Here is a 23,043-nt window from a genome sequence, read left to right on the forward strand (position 1 = left end):
GTGATTCCCACCAAGTCACCGAAATGGTTGGTTTTGATTTGGCTGTAACAGCAAGCTTTTTACACAGCGATCATCTGCTGAGTTCCTTTTATCTCTCCATCCTTTGTGGGAGTTTCATAGTTGGAGTGAGATTGTTATGAACAGCTCTGGGAGCGGTTAAGCAGGAAACAAGGAAGCCAGCCTCACTGGTACCAATATTTTCTGCAACTCAATTGCTGGCTGTAAGCCTGTAACTCTAAGGGAGCTGCTGAGGTGTAATGGACAAAGCTTTGGACTGGGACTTGGGAGATTTGGTTTCAGGCCCCCACTTGCTCATGAAACTTCAGTCACAGATTTTCAGCTTAATCTAACTCACAGGGTTATAAGGAAGGGAGAAGGAGGGTTCTGTAAGCTACCTCTGGCTCCTGGCAGGGAAAAGAGTGGCATCGAACTATAATGCATAAATACATCAAATAAACCCCAGTTTGTATTTAAGCCCGAGCCTGCTCCCCAAAGGAGACCAGGGATTGCATCTGGGAGCACTGGCAGGTTTGGGAGGGAAGCTAGCAAGCTGGCAGAGGGACGTGCCCCGTCCTTCCAGCGTGGAAACGCAGCTCTTGACCGATCTAATTTCCAAGGCCCACCAGAACCAGCCAAACCTTGAACTGAGAGGTTTGGTGTGTTTGGACCTTGGCTCTCCCTCAGCTTCCTTGCATTCCTGTCCTCCTTCCGGCTCCCCTGTCTGCTCCATTTCCTGCCTGCTTCTTGCATCCGAGGTCCAATTCCCCTTCGGATAGACATCTGGTGTCCTCTGCTGGCCTACAGCCAGTGCTGCCTCCAGACCAGTACTTCTGGACTCTGATCCAGCCCTAGCCAAAGTCCCCAGGCCCCACAGGGCCACCACTCCTGGTCTGGATGCAGCCGGATGCCCAGCACCAGCCAGGGAGGAGGCTGGAGGAAAGTACAGCTGCGGAAGCAGGAGCGAGAGGCAACGGCTCGTGAGCAGCCAGGATTTCGGCTGTCCACGAGGGGGCGCCAAGGCACAAGGCATGGAGCCATTCCTTGGGTTTCCTTGGAGCCCTCCTCCCCGCTCCATCTTTTCGGCACATGCAAAAGCCGCCTCGAGATTTATGGGAGTTGTAACCCAAGCCTCTTTGGCTCAACAGCCGAGAGGAACTAAATCACAACAGGGCTTTGATGGGGCGGCAGCAGCCGTGGGGGCTGGAGCCCGCCAGAGCTCGTACGGCTCCGGCGGAGCTTCGTGGACCGCCTGCAGCAGCCCCCAGCAAATCCTTTCCGTGGGATCCCGTTCGAGAGTGGCGGGCAGGTGGAGAGAGCTATACCGAGCCCTTCAGAATCGAGCTGGGCTGAGACGGTTTCTGCCACTTGCGAAGCTCCGCCAGCTTCAGCACAGCCGGGCAGAGGAATCTCTGAAGCTTCTGCAGTGGGAATTTGCTTCCTTTGCTAGGAAGGATGCTCTGAGGCTCCAGATCAAACGGCTTCTCCCAGGAGGGACCTCCTCCCCTCCCCGCCCACTGAAACTCCCTCTCTGAGGTCGATTTTCGGGCTTTGGAGGGGAGCTGGTATGCTTGTGAGGGACTGGAGGGCGAGATCTCCTACTGTCGCTTCTGAGATCAGAGCACTGGCTCCAGACTTGGAGGGGCTACACTGAACCACCCCATGGCCCTGGACAAGTTTTCTGAGGACTAGAGGAATGCTCCCCCATCACAGTTCAAAAATGTCTGGAGGGACACATGTTCTCTACTTTTGGGGAGAGAGCAGGAAGTGGCCACTTTGTGCCCTCCAAAGGTTTTGGACGACAACTCCCACAAGCCCCAGGGTTTAGTCTTCTTGGCAGTGCATGGCGAAAGCTGGAATCGAAGCCTTTAGCAGGGCATCAGCTTGCCCGCTCCTGCTAGACTTCACTGGTGGGGAAGATGCAGTCCTTCCATTATTTTTGGGCTATGATTCTCTAGTCATCCCTGACATTTGGCCATGCTAGTTGGGGATAATGGAACCTGGAGCCCACTGTTATCTGCAGGATATCAGCTACCTGGCTATGGGTTAGTATGTCAGACAAAGGAGATGCAAGTAACCATTTATGGTCAGCTATGAAACTTGCTGGCAAAAGAAGAAGGGGATGGAAGAGAAGGAGGTGGCTGGATGGGGTCACTGAAGCAGTCGGTGTGAGCTTAGGTGGACTCCGGGGATGGTGGAGGGCAGGAAGGCCTGGAGGAATGTTGTCCATGGGGTTGCGATGGGTCGGACACGACTTCACGACTAACAGCAACAACCAAGGGGGCAGTTTGCAACCCTCCAAACCTGAAGAATTACAGGTGCCCAAGGAAGGCAGGAGGCATGTGGAAGCTCTGATCATCAATGAAGCTGGAGCTGGCTTTGGCTCTGGGAGACCTTGTTCATCACGTAGGGGATTTGGAATTTAGCATCCTAAGCTTGGACCGCAAGGTGATCAAACCGGTCACAGTCCTAGAGGAGATCAACCCTGACCGCTCTTTTGAAGGCCAGATCCTGAAGATGAAACTCAAATACTTTGGCCACGTAATGAGAAGGAAGACTCCCTGGAGAAGAGCCTAATACTGGGAACAATTAATGGCAAAAGAAGGAGGGGACGGCAGAGGATGAGGTGGCTGGATGGAGTCACTGAAGCAGTTGGTGTGGGCTTAGGTGGACTCCGGGGATGGTGGAGGACAGGAAGGCCTGGAGGAGTGTTGTCCATGGGGCTGCGATGGGTCAGACACGACTTCGCGACTAATATCAACATGAAACTTGCTTGGTTGACCTTTAGCTAATTCCCTCTCTGCAGCTGAGCTTACCTCATGGGGTTGTTGGCCTTGCAGAAAACAGAGTCTGGGCAAAAATTGTGTCTCGTTATTAAGAACTGTGCCACTCTGTTTTGTTTTGAAGCAAAAACCTCTCCAAATACAACGGCACATTTAAAAACTAGTTGTCACAGAAAAAAGCACTGGAGGGATTCTCTGTAACACATTTGAAGGATGCTACATAGCATAAACTGAAGAAGAAAAATCCTTTCCAAAAAACATCAGAGCATTAAAAAGCCAGCATTCTTTAAAGTACCGCAATAAAAGTGGAATATTTTATTTAAAACAAAACCAAACCTACCAAAGGACCATCTAAAAGCTGTTCATTTTTAAGCGATGCTGCTCTGAGTTGCCAAAACAGTAAGGGTGACAGAGCTTGACAGATCTTAAAAAGCAAAGAATCCCAAAGGGTATTTGCCACTATTATTCCCCCTGACTCACGAGAACACACACACACACACACACACACACACACACAGAGCGAGCGAGCAAGCGAGCGAGCGCGAGCTGATCTCTTCCTAATTCAAACTGCCTTCTACTCTGGCCAGGGTGACTTCTTTTACATTGTTATTTATTTTATATTGTTAATTTTCTATTGTTATTTTTGTATTTTATTGTGTTGTAAGCCGCCCCGAGGCTTCGGCAAGGGGCGGCATAGAAATGTTTTAATAAATAAATAATAAAATAAATACTGGGCAAAGCAAGGACAACATGAAGACCACACCCCGATTCCCAAAGAAACCCAAAGAGCCGCCGAAAGTTGGACTGGGGAACCGAGGAAACCACAGGCCGGGGTTTTGCACCCTGACAAGTTGTCTGAGAGATTTATATTTTGCATTTCCATGTCCGCTGTTCAACATCATTAAAAAAACAGGGCAGGCAAAAATCGCAGGGCAGGGTTGCATTAATTATGTTTATGAAGGGGGAATATAAGTCAATTTGCATAAAATGATCTCTCCCCATCCACCACCCGCTGTCCTCCCACAACAACAGAAGCTGTGCAGTGAGACAAAGGACAGATGCAAAAGAGAGGCGCTTGCAACTTCTTCAACTTCGGAATTCAGGACCCACAGGATGCCGTGGGGGCCACCAACTTGGAATACAGGAATTATTCCAATAACAAAGGAAATATTAATTCGGTTCACTTATCACATTTATAGCTCACCGTTCATTGCTTCCTCTGCAAGAACCCCAAGGAGGCTTCCATAACCCGCCCCACCCCCGCTCTCTATTTTATCATCACAACAACCCTGGGAGGTGGGCTAGGCTGAGAGTGTCAGTGACTGGCCCGAAGTCGCCCAGCGAGCTTCATAGCCGAGCGGGGACCAGAACCCAGATCGCCTGAATCCCAGCCTAGCACCGTCATTGGTACACCATGCAGGCTCACTCATGAATTAAGACAGGCCCAAGGTGCTAGTCCTGATGGCCATATGCTGCCTCCAGCACCTAAGAACCACCTGGCTGGGCCAGACCAGCTTGTTCTCACAGTATCCAACCACAGTCCACGAGATCCCACAAGCAGTATCCAACCACAGTCCACGAGATCCCACAAGCAGTATCCAACCACAGTCCACCAGATCCCACAAGCAGTATCCAACCACAGTCCACCAGATCCCACAAGCAGTGTCCAACCACAGTCCACCAGATCCCACAAGCAGGGCAGGCGTGCAAGAGTCCCCTCCTGCCCACGTTCCGCAGCAACTGGTGTATATAAGCACACTGCCTCTGATACCAGAGGGAGCATTTAGTCATGAGGACTAGTAGCCATAAATAGCCGCCTTCTCCAGGAATTTGGACAAGCCCCACCTGAAGCATCCAAACCTGGCAGCCATCATGACACCGCCCTGTATGAAGAAATCCTTCCTTTTCTCTGTCCTGAGTCTGCCACCCACCAGTTTTAGGGATGACCCCACTGAGTTCTAGAATTATGGGAGAGGGAGAGTCTCTCTCCCTGTCGCCTTCCTCCACACCACGTTTTATTCTGCACACCTCCCTCAGTTGCCTTTCTCCTGAGCTCAACCATCTCAGTTACTGAAGGCAGAATGCCCTGCCGGGGGACATTTATGCCCAAATCCCACATGTCTGAGCCGTCCACGAGCCAGAGCCGATCCGACGCAGGTCGGGCCGATCTCCGCTTCCCCTCTCTGGATCTTTCCCTCCGTTCATCATTCTCCTCTCGCCCAACGGCTGCATTTCCAGGGCCTCTTTGCTCCACATTTCCCCTCCTGCCATGTGGAAAGAAATTAACCCAAGAACAGTTTCCCAGCAACAGGACAATGCATGCCACCGAGCCGAGCCGAGCCGAGGTCATTGCCGAGCGCGTGCCCAAGGCTGCCTCAGACTGGGGCACGTCAAAAGCAAGCAAGAAGGGAAATCGGCACATGCCCCAAGAACAGGCAGTGCGGCTGACCTGCGAGGACGTTCACACACATTGTGGCTGCTCCCTGTGATGGGTGCATGTGCAGGGAGAGAAAATGCCAGGTCTTTCCTTGCCGTTCCTCTCCAAACGAAGCTAATCACCCCCCCCTGAGGCTCTCCGGAAGTGCCCAGCTACACTGGGAGATCCAGTTCTACTCCCCACTCAGCCATGAAGCTGACTGGGTGACTTTGGGCCGGGCTAACGTACCACACGGGGTTGTTGTAAAAAGGAGCTGTGCGAGATGAAAAAAAAATGGTACAAGTTCCTTCTTGGCCCAAGCAGCATGGAATCAAAGCATGCAAATAATCAAGCTATTACAGAAATGCCATGATGCAGAAATTTAAATACAGGAGGGGGAAAAGCTCGTTAGAGTGGCGAGGGCAACTGTGGATTTAAAACCATTCAAACAGGCAGAACAAAACAAAGCAACCCCTGTAATTGAAAACGAAAACAAAGGATAATTGAATTGAACATCATCCTAATTGCCAACACTAAATCATTAATACTTAATAAATATTCATTCATCATTAATTTAATAAATATGAATAAATAATATGGAATGATGATGGCTTTTAATGGTCATCCACAGAGCAACTGTAACCTTCACAGAAGGCTAGGATAAGGCAGAAGTGCCCATGAATTTCAGTGGGAAAAATGGCTGATGATTAAAGATCCTGGAATAAAATCCCTCCCTCACATGTTACAGTGAGTTGTAAAGCATGAGGAAGTGCTGGTTTGTCTCCCCAGCTGCTAGGCTTCTCGCCAGTCCGGTCAGACTACGGAATAAGCCCCATGGAAGTCAATGGGCCTTATTGCTGAGCACTTTTGGAGAAGAACCACCCCAGTCCTCATTTCCAGCCAAAAGAGGTTTCTATAAACCAGCCTTTCGCACAGCACAACCTTTAAATGCTTTTAGACCCAGCTCCCGTGTCCACTTCTATTTCATTCTGCTGCTGCCCCTGGTCAAACACATCTTGCAGGCTTTTTGAAAGACCACCGAACAACCTGCAAAACCTATTTACCAAAAGACGAAAAGAACCAAATGAATGTATATACCCTACCCAGAGACAACTTTTTCCCAGGCCCTCCAGCTTTCTGCTGAAAACACAACAGCAATGCCAATGTCTGTTTGCAACTCGTTAGAATGACACCAGGAAGCTGGGAAACAGCCCCGCATCCCCGAGGCGGCCGTTCATTCAGCCCCACTCAGAGAAACCCGCACGAAAAAGCCAATTCTGTTTTGCTTACACCAGCGCTGCTCATTGGCAAAACCAGATTGCCCAAATCCAACTGAGGAGATCCGTGTGCGTGTGTGGAGAAACTCGGCCACGTGTGCAGAACTGGGCAGAAGGTCCCCCTCGAGGCTCGCCTCGGCCACAGAGGGCCCAGTCCCTGCCCCAAGGATGTCCTGGGGTTGTGGCCAAGGCTGTGACCAGCTTGTTGAGCACCCGGGAGCAAGACACCCTCTCCAAGGGCCCTTCGCCCAGAGAGACTTCTTCTCACACCGTCTCCTCACCGTCATGCCAGCTGCTTGCTGCCGTGTTAGCGGTGCATTGAGCTGCATCCATGAGTCACCATGGCCCACATGTGAAGATGAGGAGGGACTTGGAGCCCCAGTGATGGGGGTTGAGGAAGAGGCCTTGAAGGAGCTCTCAAGTGGATCGCAAGAGCAGAGATGCTCTGGAAGAAAGGGGAGGGGTCGAAGAAGGGGAGAAGGGAGAACCGCTGCCTTGGCCAGGTCCTGGCCCCAAGGCAAGGCACTGGGAGAGGTTGAGTAGGTCTTGCCAGCAGGCCCTTCCCCTGGGGAAGCCACCTTGGGGTTGGAACCCGTGGCCCTGCTGAAAGAGAAGGGTCTGGGGAGCAGTCTCCCGTCTGGGTTCAGCATTCTTCACATGAGCAGAGGCTTCGCTTCCAGCTCACTAGAGGGCCTTTAGAGTCACCCTGCCTTGTAGCTGTGAAGGGCCGGTCTCCAGCCGCCACAGCAGAAACGCCTCCTCTCCGCCATGAGCTCTCGCTTCCAGCCCTCCTGCTGACGCGTCGCAGCACCAGCAATGAGGACTCAACCAGTCCCTGCTTACAGAGGTCTTAAGACCTGGGAGGCACCTGTGCCCCACCTGAAGGCTCACCTTCCTGAAGGGGTGGCGGGGGGGGGGGACACACAACTACACACCCTGCTGCTTGTGCAAAAGCTTTTCGTCGCCTTGGGATACAACCCCGCTAAGAGGCAAACCGGCTGTGCTCTGCCTGGCCTGTCACCGCTAATCAAAGTGTCGGCATCTTCCTTAAAGGCCCCAGTTCCTGGTGAACTTCCACACCGGCTTCCGCAAAATGAAAATGTCAGTGGCAAGTACATTAATCTGAAGCTCGACAGCTTCGGTTTCGCCAAAGCACTTTCCTGCGCCCCCCCCCGCCCGCGTCGCCCCCGCATTGGCGTGCAGCGGTTGGAGTGGAGGCTGGGAGGTGCATGAGAAAGTGGCTGGACTTTATTTTTCTTTTTTAAATATCTCAAATCTCTTAATTCTCTGACCCAGAAACCACAGACAATCCTCATTAAAAACAACAACAATCTGGGACGAATGCCCCGCTCTTCCCTTGAGTCAGATGCAACGGAGGAAGATTCTGAGGCAGATTCCTGACTCTCCCTATTTAAAGTGCTTTTAATTCAAAAGAATGCATTTGTAGGCAGACTCTTGTCCCCAAAATGCAAGCTATTTCCCCGTGACAACCCCTCCCCTGCTTTCAAAACTCCCCATTCTCCTCTCACAGGTGGCGGTGTCTTTCTTTGTTGACTTCCTGGTGACTTACGCACAGAGTCTCACAAAGATCCGTCTGTTTCTGATGATCCGCGAGAGCTAAACTGGGTACTTTCAGAGTCCACAAAGAAAGAACCACAAGCCTGACAGCATCTGTCTGAGCCACATAATAAGAATTAAACGTCCCTTCTGCTGCCTTTCTTACCCTCCTGATGTGTGGGACTTCAGTTCCCATCATCCTCAGCCATCAGCGCCAACAGTCAGATAATGCTTGTTCATCCACTCAGTGACAGGTATTCTCTGCATGAGTTGCACCTTCTGGTGACATGATGAAGCACTATTGACTCTCCATGCTCTGGAGGATGGATTTCCACCCTTAATGGTAGCCGGGAGCTGCTAAAACATGCAAGAGTTTGCACCTTAATTTCTCCAGCTCGTCTTCCTGCAGGTTCCTGTTTCTGGGTTCATCAGGACCTCCATCATCGCCCGTCACCCCACCCTCTACTTATAGGATCTTCCCACATGCATGGAGTGAAACTAAACTCAACTCTAGTCCTTCCTGCCCAGAATGTGAGCTGTATATGTTTGGTCGCTGGAGGTTCTCTTCCCCGAGCAGCTGCAATGGGGATGGCATCTCATCAGTCAGATAAGCAGGAAGTCCTGCCTTTGCAAAAGAAAGAGGCAAAACGTGATGCGGCCTAGATGTCAACATTTTGCAGCCTTGGCGTCTTGTTCTCTTTGGATGCTGTTTGTGAGCAGCCACACGTGTGGAATGCAGATGACCCTAATACTCTGCAATGACTTTGTACAGGTGCGAGTTCAGAAAAACCGAGTAAACACAAGTTCTGCTGACACTGCCAAAGGAATTATTGGATTCTCTCGGGGCTTTGCTGGCTCTCTTGGACTAAGCAGAACACAGTCTTAGCCCAGACACTGAAGTCAGCAAATCGGATTGCTGAGAGCGGACAGCGCGGAGCGGTTGCAAGTTACGAAACTGGGCTGGAGAAGCAGAAGCCTCCGCCAGGAAAAATGTGGGAGCCAGGCTGCTCAGAGGTGGAACGCGACTCGTGTTGTGACAGCATGCTGCTGGCAGGAGGGTGTGAAGCTGCGGTCCGTGCCACTGTCAGCAGAATCAGGATTGTGTCCTGCCTTCCCATCAGGCACTGCTCCAAAAATCTACTGCTTGAAGGAAGAGGTGCGATTCGGCAAGCACGGCTTGCCCGCCCGCCCGCCCATGGTGCTCGTGCCACAGCAGGACTCCCACATGGGAGGGATGGGGCTGCTCCTTGGCCCCAACACCACCTGCACAGGAGCCCCAGCCAGGTGAAGCCCAGAGCAGGGGTGTGCTCAGGCCTGGGGCTGGAGGCAAATCTGGCCTGCCCAAGTATGCTTCCTTTGCTTGCCCGCTCCTCTGATGGCTCCCGGACTTGTTTTCCCAGTGCGCAAGGATGAGCTCTCTCTTTTACAGCTTTTTTCGTTGGCAGTACAAGTGCGCTGGCATTTTGGTGCCTCCACTTTGGCCTTTCCAGAAGCTACTAGGAAGGCTCCAGCCGGCATGGCCAACGGTTGAAGGCACCTCATCTGGGCTGCCATTTTGGATGTTGCCTGTACTTCAGCCTCTGGCGGTCCGGACTTTGGAAGAGTGAAGGAAACTCACCTCGCACCGGACAAGACATCTGTCCACCTAACCCAGAATTCTTTGGCCACGGCTTTCCAGAGCTCTGGACGAGGTCTTTCCCCATCAACTACTACCTGATCCTTTTAACTGGACTGCCAGGAATTGAACTGGAGAACTTTGTATGCAAAGTAAGGGCCTCTTCAACTGAGTTACAGGCGTGAAGGCAAAGTGGCACAATCTTTCAATTTGTAGAGGTGAGGAGACACGCTGCCCCATGAAGATGCACTGGCCTGCTCCCAAAACAGTTGTGTGAACCAGCCAAACTCTCATGTATATGTGGTCCATCTTGCCCAGTACTGGGACAGTAACTGGCAGTGGTCTCCAGAATTTGAGGCAGGATTTTACCCAGATCTAGCTGGAGATACCGAGGATTGACCTCATGGTGGGCTGTATTCCACTGAGCCATGTCCCTTTTTAAGTAATCGAGGAAAGAATAGGATACATGCATTTGCTTTATAGTTCAAGAGTATATTTAGCTAAAAATGACCCTGTTTATGCTGAATGTGCAGACTAGATGTATCCAATGGCCACCAATTAACCACGCATCATGTTCATGCCAGAACCAGAACCAGAATCAGCTAGGCCAATGACCACCAAAGCAGCCCGATGTTACAATTTTGTGTTGCGTAGATTTGTCAAATAAATATCAAGATGGCTTCCCAGAAGGCAATATCTGGAAAATGTTACTCTTGAAACTTTGAGAGGGTTGAGGAGGCCACTCTGGTCCTAATCCTCAAGTTGCCACCTCTGCATGGTCACTTTGATTTGGGATTGGAGAATGTCATTGAAGTAGCAAATTAGCCCTGAATTGGGCTAGATAGTTGCCACGTGAATGAGTCATGAAATGCCCATTCACAACTATTAATTATATTTCATGGGATATGATGGAGCACTAAGCTCAGCTGTCTTTTTAACACATCTATTTTTTTTAAAATTGAAATAGTGTTTTAGCTGTTTAGATTCTTGCAAACTCTGTCTGCTGAACATTTATGCTGTCTATGGTTTGCATTTGTGGTTTGCAATGTTATGCATCCTCGCGCAGAGAGTTTTGGCTACTGGGAAGTATAGCAATAAAATAAATAGAGATATATAAATGAATAAAAGTGAGGATGTGGCCTTTTGTAACTTCAGCAAGAGATGCTGGCAAAACTCCATCTCCATGGCTTTCCCTCTGTGTTAGCTAGAAAGGGCTTCCTGAAAGTCGAGACTCATTATCGTGAGTAATTTAACTAAACTCCCCACAGACGTTCAAAAGGCCAAGTACACAATAGCAATGAAATAAGACAAAAATTGCATCACCATTTGAGGTTAGCCATTTCCAAAGCTCAAAAAAGAGGTTGCCTTCTTAACCAGACAGCCTTCCATCCATCCACCCACCCCATCCCAAGTCTGCCAAATTGAAACACAGGATTAAAATGCTTTTCACAGACCCAGCCTGGCTGAAATCTTCCAGCCAACATTTTGTCAAACTGATTTAGCCTGTGTTGTACCTTGGCTCAGAGGGATGGCATTAATTGTGGCCTGCATTTGAACATGGAACATTTAAACACTAATACTTGGAAGTAATACTTGGAATGGAACAGCCACCATTAATGATTAGAAACGCAGTTATGTTGGTAAGTTTAAAGACTCAAACACATTAAAGACTGAGTACACCTCAAATTTTGCCCTACTTTGAAATATTCTGGAAGCCTTGTCAAAGATTCGCATAGTCTTAAGAACCATCTTCCCTATTACCCTTCTCCAAATTTCCACCGATGCAAGTTGACCAGCTTGTTGGTTTTGCTGGTAAGATGTGTGCTGTTAGGATATAAGAAACACAACTGCACAGTGTTTTTCTTGGTGGCTGTTTTACACAGCCCGAGAGAACAGTTAAATGAGACATCCCTTAAAAGCATCCCATGTAAGACAGCCTTCCAATATATCTTGACACAAATAACTTCATTTCCACAAACATGAGCAAAGGTGGTCCTGTTTCTTCTACCCCTCCAGTATAAATCTGAAACCTACATGGTGGGCCCACTGGTCGTCTTTGGTACACCCAAATTTTCCAGGTGGCCATGTCTTCTTCCCCTGGGCTCACCCCTTTCCCCCAAATCCCCAACTGTCTGTGAGTTCCCCGGCATCTCCAGAGAATCTTTCCCATCCTAAAAAGCTGAAGTGCCTCTCCTGCAGCTTGGATGCTAGCAGTAAAAGTGTGAAAGTAAAATACGTTGGTACTTCGGGCTCCATCCTCCTTATACGGATTCCATATAACTGGTGCATTTGGACACAGTGCTAAGCCAATGTTTAATGGCACCTGAACATTGGCCTCTCGTGCGCCTTCCCCTCTGGAGTGTTTCTGAGGAGGATGCTGCTTTATCTAGCAATTGCATCCTTGGGAAATGGGGGGAACAGGTGCTGGGCCAGATGGACCCTTGGCCTGGTCCAGAAGGCCTCTCCCTCATCCCTTCACCTCTTCCTTGGAGCAGCTGCCAGTTAAAGACAACCAGTAATGACTCTCCCGCTCACATGCTGCAATTCCAGTATTGGGAGCAAATGTCTCGTCCAGAATCTTGAACTCTGGGGCCCATTCTGGCTCTCCAGGGCCCCCAACAGCCCTAGAGGTATTTCAGCTAGCTCCCCCACCCCCTGGCCTTCCCCTCTTCCCCACCACCAGTAGTTCAGTGGCTCCCTCTGCATCCTGTTTCCCCCTGCATTTTAAGAAGTCTGAAATGCCCCCCTGATGCTTTGTTTTAAGGCCAAAAAGCAGGTATTGCTGGTATTTTCAGTATTCTTGCCTTCAGCTCTACCACCCTGTGAGAGCTTCTGCAAGTTTGGCCCTTGGGCTGCAAGAAGGTCCTAGCCGAATCAATACCACCCCATTACAGTCAGCTCAACAAACAGCTCGTTCCAACCCCCAAAGAAGGGTCTGCCTCGGCTACCCAAGAACCCTGCAGTTCCCAAAGGTCCCTCTCCACCAGACCCCCCTCAGTCACCTCCAAGGACCAGCATCTTCGCTTGGCCGCTATTGCTATGCTGAGCACTACTGGCTGAACACCTGCCTCTTTCTGATCTCCATCACTGGATGATGCGGAACAATGCGCAGCCCAGCGTGTCTCCTTTGGGAAAAAGCGGCTGGTGAAAGGGAGCCTGGGAGATGAAGCTGCTTCTCCGTGGCCTCTGGTTCTGAATACAGAAAAGTTGGTATTCCTCTTAGGACTTGGACTCTCCAGAGGAATGGGCAACCGTGAAATGAATGAGGACATTGGAGAAAGCAGGTTTCAAAGAGAAACTTGGAGCTAAGTTTGCTAATTTCTCCACGAATAAGATGATGATAACCACAGCTGATAGTTTATAGTTGTTATTTTAAATTTAAATAAGAGATCATTTAAGCTATTATTAATAGAGTTAAAGCTATATATAATTATTATTCATAATAGTAATGATAATATTCCACCCAGGGATATAAATAAATACAAAGAACCCAGGGTGGCTAGCCATCTATATGACACACAGCACACCATAATGTTAAAATCATAATTCTTAAATAAGAAAGGTTAAATAAAATTCATCAATGCTATTCATTGGTATATGCAGAAAAGTGAGAGAACTGCCCCTTGTTCCAACAGGCAAGAAGCAAGCAGTAACAGATCCTTCTCTTCAAAGGAAGTCACTCCCAAATTCAAAGAAATTGGAGATATTGAGGAGTGTTTAAATCTGAGGAACAAAACATTCTCCAACAGTCCCTATAAGACCAGGAACCATTCTCATGTCTCAATTGCCATCTCCAGCAGTGCAATATTAAACTGTGAGGTGCCAGCACCTTTCCTGGTGGTCCCTACAGCCTTGTCTCCAAAGCAGAGCAAACAAATTCTGGATGGGTCCCATCAGCGAGCCATATTGAGCCATTTTCATCTCCAGCAGCAGCCAAAAACCCTTTGCTTCTTTTGGAAAGTGGGTCTTTATCATGCATCCCAGAGCAAGCCTCCTCAAACAACTTTGAATCACAGCATGGAAGAACCAGACTGCTGTCAGGGAAACTCGTTGGCACGAATGGCAGCCAAATGTGGAGGCAGCATGGGATCCCGAGTGGTGTGGCAGGAGATGGTGTCCTGCTCCTAAAAGAGTTTGGGTACCATGCCCCTCCAAGCCGAGGTTCCACTACACCCCTCACTGTTCCTGGGAAATCTCTTGGCCCTATTTTGCCTTTGGAAGCATGTCTGCTGAGCATGCAGGATGCCCCTAACCCCGCAATTTGCAAACAGAGGGCACAAAAAGGGAAGCAGCTACCCCTGCACACCCTGCCTGGGAAGCTGGTGCAAGGCAAGCCACACTCGTGCCTCTGGCTCGCACTGCCGACGTCTCAGCCAGCCCCTGGAGCCTCGCCTTCCAGATCAGCCTGCTTGCCACTGGAAGCCACAAATGAATCATACAACCAAGACGAGGCGAAAAGCATAGCAGCAGGGGTATTTGGCAACCCATCGACATACCCAGGAGCCCTTCGGGGTGAAAGAGGGGTGCGTGTGATGGGAGAATAGCAGAGCTAGTCACAGAGGACAGCCCCCTGTGGGGGAGTGAGTTGGGAGGTTATGGAACAGGTGGCCCAGAGGCACTGAACCCCCTTCCCCTCCAGTCAGTGGCGAACCTCTCCTATTCGCCCCGAGGCTTCGGTGAATGGGGTGGCAGAGGAGCTTCCTTCCTATTTGAGGAAGTCCGCTTCCTCAACCACAGTTACTGATAAAGCACAGGAAGGGCTGTAAACAACGCGGATTCATAAGGCAACAAAAGAAATGGAAACTGGGTGACCTCTTGGTTTGGTTGCTGCTTTGGGCAGCTTAGAAGATGCTGTGCCATCATATCACAATTCAGCTGCGGTGAGGGGAGGACAGAGAGGAAGGAAGGGTCCCCAAGTTTAATTTGGAGATCATCCACACTGTATTTCATCCCAAAAAGCACGCGACGTTTTGGGGCTGCGATTTCCAGCGAAAGGAAGTGCCATGGGGGGGAGCTCTCCAGTGAAGTGTTGAGAGAGCGACGGACATTGTATTTCCTGCAGAAGGCACTTGGAGATGTAACATTTCAAAGATTAACGCGCCAGGCTATGGCCCTCGCGTTCCCGTTTCCCGATGTGCAGCTATGATGGCGGAGATGGGGTGGCAGGCCTGTGGGGAAACGGTGACGCGTCTGCAGAGAGGGCTTCCACAACACAGTGCCTAGGAGAGAGACAGAGGCCCCTGCAAAGTGACGGCCACCCCCCAAACAAGCCACTTCTGTATCCATCTTGTACTTCCCTCTCTGTCACTCTGATTACCACAACCTCTCCAAAACAAAGGCCCCTTTGTTCGCCCAGAGTGCTTGCTTCATTCTTACCCAGTCAAGACGGCTGGACGGATTCAGCAACGGAGCCGAGAGCCCCTGTGGCACAACTCACGGGTGGGGGGACAGCAGAGCAGGACTCCATCGGCTGCCTGAGCAATTTGCAACGGATCGGGATGACTCTGGTAAGCTGCAGCTCCTCCTAAGCTATAATGCCTCCCAAGCGGGGACATTGGGAGTATAAAAATGGTGGGGTGGAGAGAAACCCCTCGGCTGGCTCCGATCTCTCTGGAGGAAGGAAGAATCGGAAGAGTTGGACGGGGCCCATAAGGTCAACCCTCCTATCCCTGGCTCAGTGCAGGACTGCAAGTTACAGATCCCTGAGAGATGGATGTCCATTTGCCTGTGAATGGCTCCCGCCTAGGAGAACCCGCCCCCTCCCCAGCGCATCGGCTCCATTGCCATGCTGCTTCAACAGTCATCACTAATAACAGAGATAATAAGTAGTAGACATAGATCTAAAAAGTGAGCCTATGAGGTAAGACGCATTATCTTTTGAGGATGCCCCCCAGTCCCTTTCCTCCCAGTGTTAAGATCTTAAAATGGGATATATATTTGGGCAGTACCTGAAGAAAGATCAAGGCTACAATACACATACACTTATCTAGGGATAAATACCATTGAATTCAAATACCATTGAAAAGATGTACACACCCGATGGCTCTGTGGTTCCCACTAAGTTTGATGGGAGTTACCCCTGGGAAGACCTGGACAGGCATATTTTGACTCGCCCTCTGCTAAGGGCTGCAGTTCCATATTTAGGAAACCTTTGGCTGCCAATTAACTGCTTATAGCAACTTCAACGCTTTAGAAAAACACACACCAAAAATTGCACAGAGCGTGTTTGGTCCTGGTGTTCCAAGAACAAGAATGCATAAGGGGGGAAATCCAAAGACCCCGTTTCACTGTTTTTTCAATGACATATACGCATGATATAAAAATGCAGCCATTCCAATTAAAATGAACGTGTTTCTAAATCTTAGCTTAGGGTGCAGTGCTATGTATTTTTAGGCAAATGAAAATGCCCACAGTTCCCAGCAGGCAATCGCAGGCCTCTTTCATGCCTACACATGTGTCGCATTGTGCCTTAAAGCTTTTAAGGGGAGAGATTTCTAAGCCCAAATCTCTTAACCAGCTCTGAACAGGCTGGCGAGCTATAGCATATTAAGGGAGTGCTCCATACACCAGAGAATCTATACGAGGAATGTATAAGTTTTGCTAAGTCTGCTCTGTCTGCATTTTTGTAGATCGTCACGTGTCTTTTCATTTTGTTTCGTTTAGTTTCTCTTGAGACGTACAAGAATTGTGTTCTGTTCACACAAGCACACACCATTCATTAGTGTTAATGCACATCAGTGCAAATCACCCCCTGAAAGTAAGCAAAAGGGTCGGCAAGCTCACACAATCCGCACAACTCTGCAGGTTGGATTAATAGAAATCTCCACATAGAAGATTAATAGAGATCTTGACTCGACTGTGGATTTCTCAGAGCCCTCTAACTCATGTAATTTCTGCAAAATGACTTCATTGTTACGTATCACATATATGTGATCCCAGTCTTACCCTCTCAAGAAAATCCAGTGAGATTAAAAAACGAAAAGATTAACACATATCTTTCGGGACTGACAAGACTGATTCTAAGTCCCATCTTTCAGTAAACAATGTCTATCTGAAAATGTACTGCTTAAAATCCCACTGTGTAAAGTTTTCTAAACACCAGTATTTCCAGTATGATAGTATATCCCTGATCCACTATTTATTGGCCATTGATTATCAACCATAAACTGATAAGCACATCCAAAGCATACCTTTGACTTGAAGGGATAAAGTAATTTTGTTTTAACCGAAGACTCCTGATTCCTGAAAAAATTGTTGACTTTGAACAGTGGGCAGTAACCTTGAGTGACTGGCCTTCAGATATTCCAAACTTCCTTGCCAATTAATTCTTGATATTAATTACCCAGAATTCACTGTGAGCCTGCTTTTGTCTTGGGCGTCTCCTCTTCTGTACAATCTTTCTTCTCACTTATGTGTCGTTACCATGGTTCTTTACCCAACGTTTTATCAAAAGACAAATTTGTTTGCGACAGGCGAGTGATCGATTTCCCAGTAGCGTTCCCAGTGATTCTACTGCAGGGATAATCAGAGAGGGTTGTGAGGTCTCCTCAGAAGTAAATCCCACTCGGGCCAAAGATGCATACTCCCAGGCCGACTTGTAGCTCGACAGTCACTTTTCAGCAGCAACACATGTTTGCAGAATGGAAGTCAGCTAAGCTCGCCTCTTAAGCAGTTTGGGGGCTCAGGGGTGCTGGAGAAGAGGTCAGGGAGCCGTGCTTCCTCACAGGCGCAACTGCAGACACGCTGATTAAGTGTGAGAACACAAAACCCATTTCAGGTATTCACCCAGCTCCTTTTTCTCAAACTGAGTTTATAACTGATACTGTTTTCACATCATCTTACAAAATAAGCCCATCTGAGGGCACATAGAAACCTTCCAAAGTAAAAAAAGATATGATTAATGAATTAATTAATATGAGGAGGCTGAGACTCATCTGAAGCACTCGCACCAGATTCTCTCTGAACTATAATTTCCAGGTGGTCGCAAAGCTAACAGGACTCCCCTCAGCTAGCATTAAGGGGGAAGGACTGCTGGAAAGACCTGCTTCAACACAGACTTTTGAGAATCCCACTCCCAGCTTCCAAAGCAGCCACTGTAATGATGTGGATGATGGCCTGGAATGTGGCTGAACTAATCCAGATGGTCTAATTAGCCATGCAGCCGCATTTCAGCGGGTATATTTATTTACATTTATTGACCATTCCCTGTTTTCTAAAGTCTTCTTTCTCCCTCCGAGTCAGAGCTCAACTATAATTAGGCTTGCTGACCACTGGGAAGTGGGGGGGGGGGTGGCAGCGATGGCGGTCCTTTGAAATATCTTCCTACAGGGCTGTTTCACACTATGCTCACAGTAGCCCTGCAAGGCAGGCGAGACCAGGCGATGCTGACTGACTCAAGCTGAAGCTAGGCTTTCTTGCTCTGACAATGATGTTCTGCCTCAGCCTTCCTCAGCCCGGTGCCCCCCAGAAATGCTGGACTACAACTCCCAGCATTAACCACCAGGTAAGGTTCCACTCCCTAGCAAAGGTCCTCTTTTTCATCTTTGCAACCTGGTTGCTTCCCCGTCTCTTCTCATGGACCAGCTGGTGACCAGGACAGGGCCTTTCCTGTGACGGCCCCTCATTTATGGAGCTTCCTCCCTCAGCTTATACTTGGGCTCCCTCACCATCTACTTTTAAATGTGCCCACAACATGTCTTTATTTTCGCACCTTTGGATACGGAGGGTTTTTAGTCTATTTGGTTAGAGCTTTTACCTTTTCATTTGGCTGGTTTTTGAATTACAACTGCTTTAAGAGAACCAAACAGAAATTCGACAGACATAAGCCCTACATTTCCTGGCATCCTCTTCAGCCTTGCAAGAAGTTGTGTGATTTATTTCTGTCAAAACCTGAACAGGATCTCACCCCATAACACTTCAGAGACCCTTGGGCTTAGCAGACCTAATGTGACCAATGTCCCCAAGTTAGTTATTTATTAAAAACCTTTCTATCCTGTCCCCTACGGAACATCTCGGGACGCTGAGACACAACGAACCAGAGCTTTTCCAGTGGGTCTCCTCCAAGCATGACTAAATAGGGACCCAGAAAAAAGAAAAAGACACGGACAAGACACCTGAGTCATCAAAGGGTTCCACTTGCATCGTTTGAGTGTTCCTTAACGTCTTGCTGTAAAATGCGCCACCGGTTTCTTTGACCATCGCTGAAGGCCACCTTGCATAACTGCCACGGTGGCAAACTGCAAACCAGACGCTTTCCCTTCCCAACTCACTCTTGGAACTTATTTGTTAACTGGATTTCTATCCCATTCTTCTTCCTTCGTGGAATTCACTGGGGTCCCTGGGCAGCCTCCTATCCAGTGGCCGGCCAGGCACAGAGCTGCTTCGCTGCTGCAAGACAGATTCCATTTCCCGAAACCATGCCCTGAGCCCTCACTTGAGCCTGTGCAGCCGAGTGGCCCACTATTTTGGCTGGATTCAGACAACCTACTCAAGGGCTGGACCAAGGGCTGCTGTTAAAGTGTGGGTTATTTTCTTGTCTGAACCCAGCTGAGCTTAGAAACCATGGTGAACAACCCGCAGTTCACAGTCCAACAACAAGCCATGAGTATTCCTTACAGGAGACGAGGCTTAACTTTAACTATCATGGATCTTCATGCAAACATTCCCAGCAGAAAACTTGTACATTTGTAGAAATGGTCCTCACCCCTTCCTAACATTAACCAAGTAGAATCCACTCAACCAAACAACTTCATCATCTCACCCAAAGCGGTTCTTTGAACAATGGGATGTAGTGCTCCTTGCCCCAAGCTTATACAAACTATTGGAACATGTAGCCAAGGGCCCTAATTTAGTGGTAGAACATCTGCTTTGCATATAGAAGTTCCTAGGGTCAGCCCTCAGCAACTCCAGGTAAGCCTTGAAAAGAGGTTTTCCTGGAATGAGCAAATGAGTCTGTCCTATAACGAGTAAAACAAGAATAAAATCCATCTTAGCCTGCCTATCACCTATTCTCAATGTGCAGCAGTACTTCAGCAGCAGGGGTCTTTCACAACCTGCCACCTCAAAACTTGTTAAGAGAGAGATCCACAGAATTGGGCACGAGACCTAAACCCTGACCATATGCTTGACCATTGTCCTACGACTCCATTTCTCTGATGTGTGGATTTTGCCCGAGAATTGAACTTCGCCATGTGAGAACAGACCAGCCGGGGACTTGGTGTTTTGCAACATACGTGATCTGGGCAACTGGCAGAAACATGTCTTATTAAACAGAGAGAGGATTGTTGTGATCTGTAAGTCAACGGTCCAGCCTCAGCTCATTAGATGGCATCCACCCATCTCAAAATATCAAGCTGACGGAACCCATCCCTCAGATGCCGTGTGACTTCCCTCCTCCCACACTCAAATCAAAATATCACATCGATCTGGAGCCGTCTCAGATGCTTCATGGCTTCCTTTTTCTCGGATATTTTGTTCCCTGGCACGCCAAGGATCCTAACGGAGGAGTTCAGCTCTTCGCCCCAATGCAGCACAGATGACTGACTTGCAGGGCAAGAGGGGTTCCTGGCTCCCTACATGATTGCCCACATCCAGATCCCAGGACCAGCCCAATTGCAATTAATTGCAAATGTGCAAATAATTTTTCCATCGTGGAACTCAAAGCAGTGAACAATGGTCCCCCACGATTGCTTATCCAAGCCTGCTTACTGGATTTATAGTCCACCTTTTTCGTTTTCAGAGAACTCAGGTGGTGAACATCATTCTCCTCCCCCTGCTCTCAATCTTAATTGCACAACAACCCTGTGAGGGAGGTTGGCCCAAAGTCACCATGGCTGAGTGGGGCAGGAATCCAGGTCACCCAAGTCCCAAGCCCAGCACTCTCATCCACGTCCCCACACTGGCTCTTCGCTTATGTAGACCTTCGGCAAAGTGGCTGCAAGACAGAACCCACAAATCCTGGGACGTGTTTCTACTCCGTTTCCCTTGCAGGGAAAATCAAGCCCATTCGGGAAAGTTGTGTGAGCTACCCCTTACTTAGAAAAGCCTCTTTCACTTGGGCTGTTGCCCGTCCACAGCTGGGACCGGGGGGCGGGGGGGCTTTCCAAAGAAGCAGCACGTTCCGTAAGCACGAGGTCCTTCAAGCTGCGTGGAAGAGAGCCTTTTCCCGAAGCTTCTCATCCGTGGAGGGGAACGCAGAGCCTGTGGGCAGCAGAGTCCTTCGCCCAAAATGCGTGCGGGCAGCAGAGTGGCTCCCGAGCACACAGACGACCATTCCCAGGCAGGGATCACGGGCCCTTCCTGGCTAAGTGCCCATGCCAGCAACCCACCACCAACAAAGGACCGGCTCCCATCGCTCTGCCGCAAGCACACGGACCCCAGGAACGGGCTTCCAAGAAATGCCCCAAGATGGAGGGAGCGGAATGCGCAGGAAGCTCTGCTCGTGTGGGGCCCTAACGCCACCAGTTTCGACTGAGCCGCTCAGTCATCTTGCGCGGGCTTAAGTCTACCCGGAGTGAATTTCTATTCCGCAGAAGGATTTCCTTATTGGCACATCTTTTTGGGGGGGGGGGCATGGGGAGATTATCGACATCTGCTTTATACAAGGAAGCAGAACCATCTTTGCCTGCCTGCACAACAAAGGAGAACAAATACCCACGAATAGGCGCCGAACCAGTGAATTCTACAGTCAGTATTAACGTGGTACGCATCCTTCTTTGTGTATTCACAAGATACCAAGCCATTAAACGAAACGGCTGCTCGGTCACTTCCAGATGCAGAGGGCAGGGAGAGGATAGATTGTTCTCGACCCGGGGGCTTAAAAGTTGCCGTTCCCCAGGGGGTGAGCATTGCTCCCAAGCCCAGCACCCCCCCCCCCCGTGGCCCCGAGTAGGTGCCTGCGAGCACAAACCTCTCCGTGCCTACTCAGAAGTATGTGCACGTGTCCCACTTCTTTGAAGCTTACTCGCAGGTAACTGAGTAGAGGATTGCTCCCACTTGCTGCCCTCTTATTATGAGTAAGTGAAAACACCGTGTGCGTACGTGGGGAGTTACTCCCGAGTAAACACGTGCAGCAAGACCTCCCGCAATACCACACGGCTTATTTCTCCCTCTCTCCTCTCTTAAAGACGCCAAAATCCCTCACGCAAAAACGGCAAAGAAAAGAGCCGGCGCTGCGGTTTACTTCCGAGTAAAACCCGTCTCGCTGCAAGGGTCCTTGGAAGTCACGTCATGAGAAGCACAATGACACAAATAAACAAAGCAGCGACCTGTTTCCAACACTCACACGGTCTCTCTCCCTTTCCACCTGCTACCAATTCAGCTAATCACGCCAGCCTCGCAAGCCACCCCCCCCCACCGGTGCACACACGGGCGCGCACACACACACACACGGACGTAGACTCACGCCCCCAGAAAAGAGAAGCCCTTCCTTGATTGTGCGCCCGCGGCTCCGCGAAAGCGGAGAGGCCAAGAATCTTGGGCCGCGCATCCAAGAGAAGTTAAAGAGCAGGGGGCGGCCGGGGGGGGGGTCTCCTCTGCGGCCTCCCCCAGCTCAGGAAGGAAAGCAAAAGTCTTCAAGTTCAAACCCTGCGGCCATGGACAAGGAGAAAGAGCCCGCTCGGGCTCCCTCTCCCCCCCCCCCCCGCGACTAGCGGATTAACCGAGAGGAAGCAAAGGCGCTGAGGCTTAGCACGCCCCCCCCTCCCGCACGCCCCTTCCCCTCCCGGCGCTGGGTGCGGAGCATCATTTAAAGCACGATCAGCGGGACGCGGGCGCGCAACTTACAACTCCCAGCGAGATCTCCTCGGCAGTCGGGTTGGGCGCCGCCAGGGTCCGCCGCGAAGCCAAGCAAAAGGCGAGCACCAGAAACATCTCCTGGGGGGCGACGCTTTGCCTGGGGGGCCCGCTCCACAGCATCCCTCCGCCGCCGGCTTAGCTCTCCGCCGCCTCCAGCCGCTGAGTCTCCGGGGAGGGGAGAGGAGCGCGCCCGGCTCCGGCGATCCGCAGGGGGAAAGGGGCGGAGGGCGACATCCGAGCGCCACAGCCTCCGGTCCTCGCCGCTGCCGGGACTGGACTGGCCTCGCCAGCCACCGCCGCCGAGCAGCCGCGCAACCGCGGGCGTCAAGACGTGCCGAGGAGCGGCGGGCGCATCGCGGCTCCCTCGCCGCGGCTTCGCGCTCTCCTCCCGCAGACGCGGCCACGGGAAAGGGACGGGGTAGGGGCGCCTGAGGAAGACCGAGCGAGAGGCAGCCCCGGGAAAGGGGGGCTCCAGCAAGCCCAACAGCAGCAAGGAAGAGGCTCCAACTTTCCTCCGTGCGCGCCCGGCGCCCCTTCGACGGCGCTCCTCGCTGCGGGCGGCGGACTCCGAGAGGGGAGGAGAGGAGCGCCGCTGGCTTCCCG

General features: G+C 50.3%; 1 protein-coding gene across 1 annotated transcript in view; it reads right to left on the minus strand.

The window, feature by feature from the left end:
- Window positions 1-22,791, minus strand: part of MMP17 (matrix metallopeptidase 17) — an 82,539-nt gene extending 59,748 nt beyond the window's left edge. The window contains exon 1 of the mRNA XM_044440940.1: window positions 22,429-22,791. Coding sequence (XP_044296875.1) covers window positions 22,429-22,560 — 132 coding nt within the window. The 5' untranslated portion in view covers window positions 22,561-22,791. The remainder of the gene's footprint in view (window positions 1-22,428) is intronic.
- Between the last annotated feature and the right edge of the window lie 252 nt (window positions 22,792-23,043).

Source organism: Varanus komodoensis, unplaced genomic scaffold (genome assembly GCF_004798865.1).
Source record: "Varanus komodoensis strain SLA01 unplaced genomic scaffold, ASM479886v1 scaffold38, whole genome shotgun sequence".
Taxonomy (NCBI): Eukaryota; Metazoa; Chordata; class Lepidosauria; order Squamata; family Varanidae; genus Varanus; species Varanus komodoensis.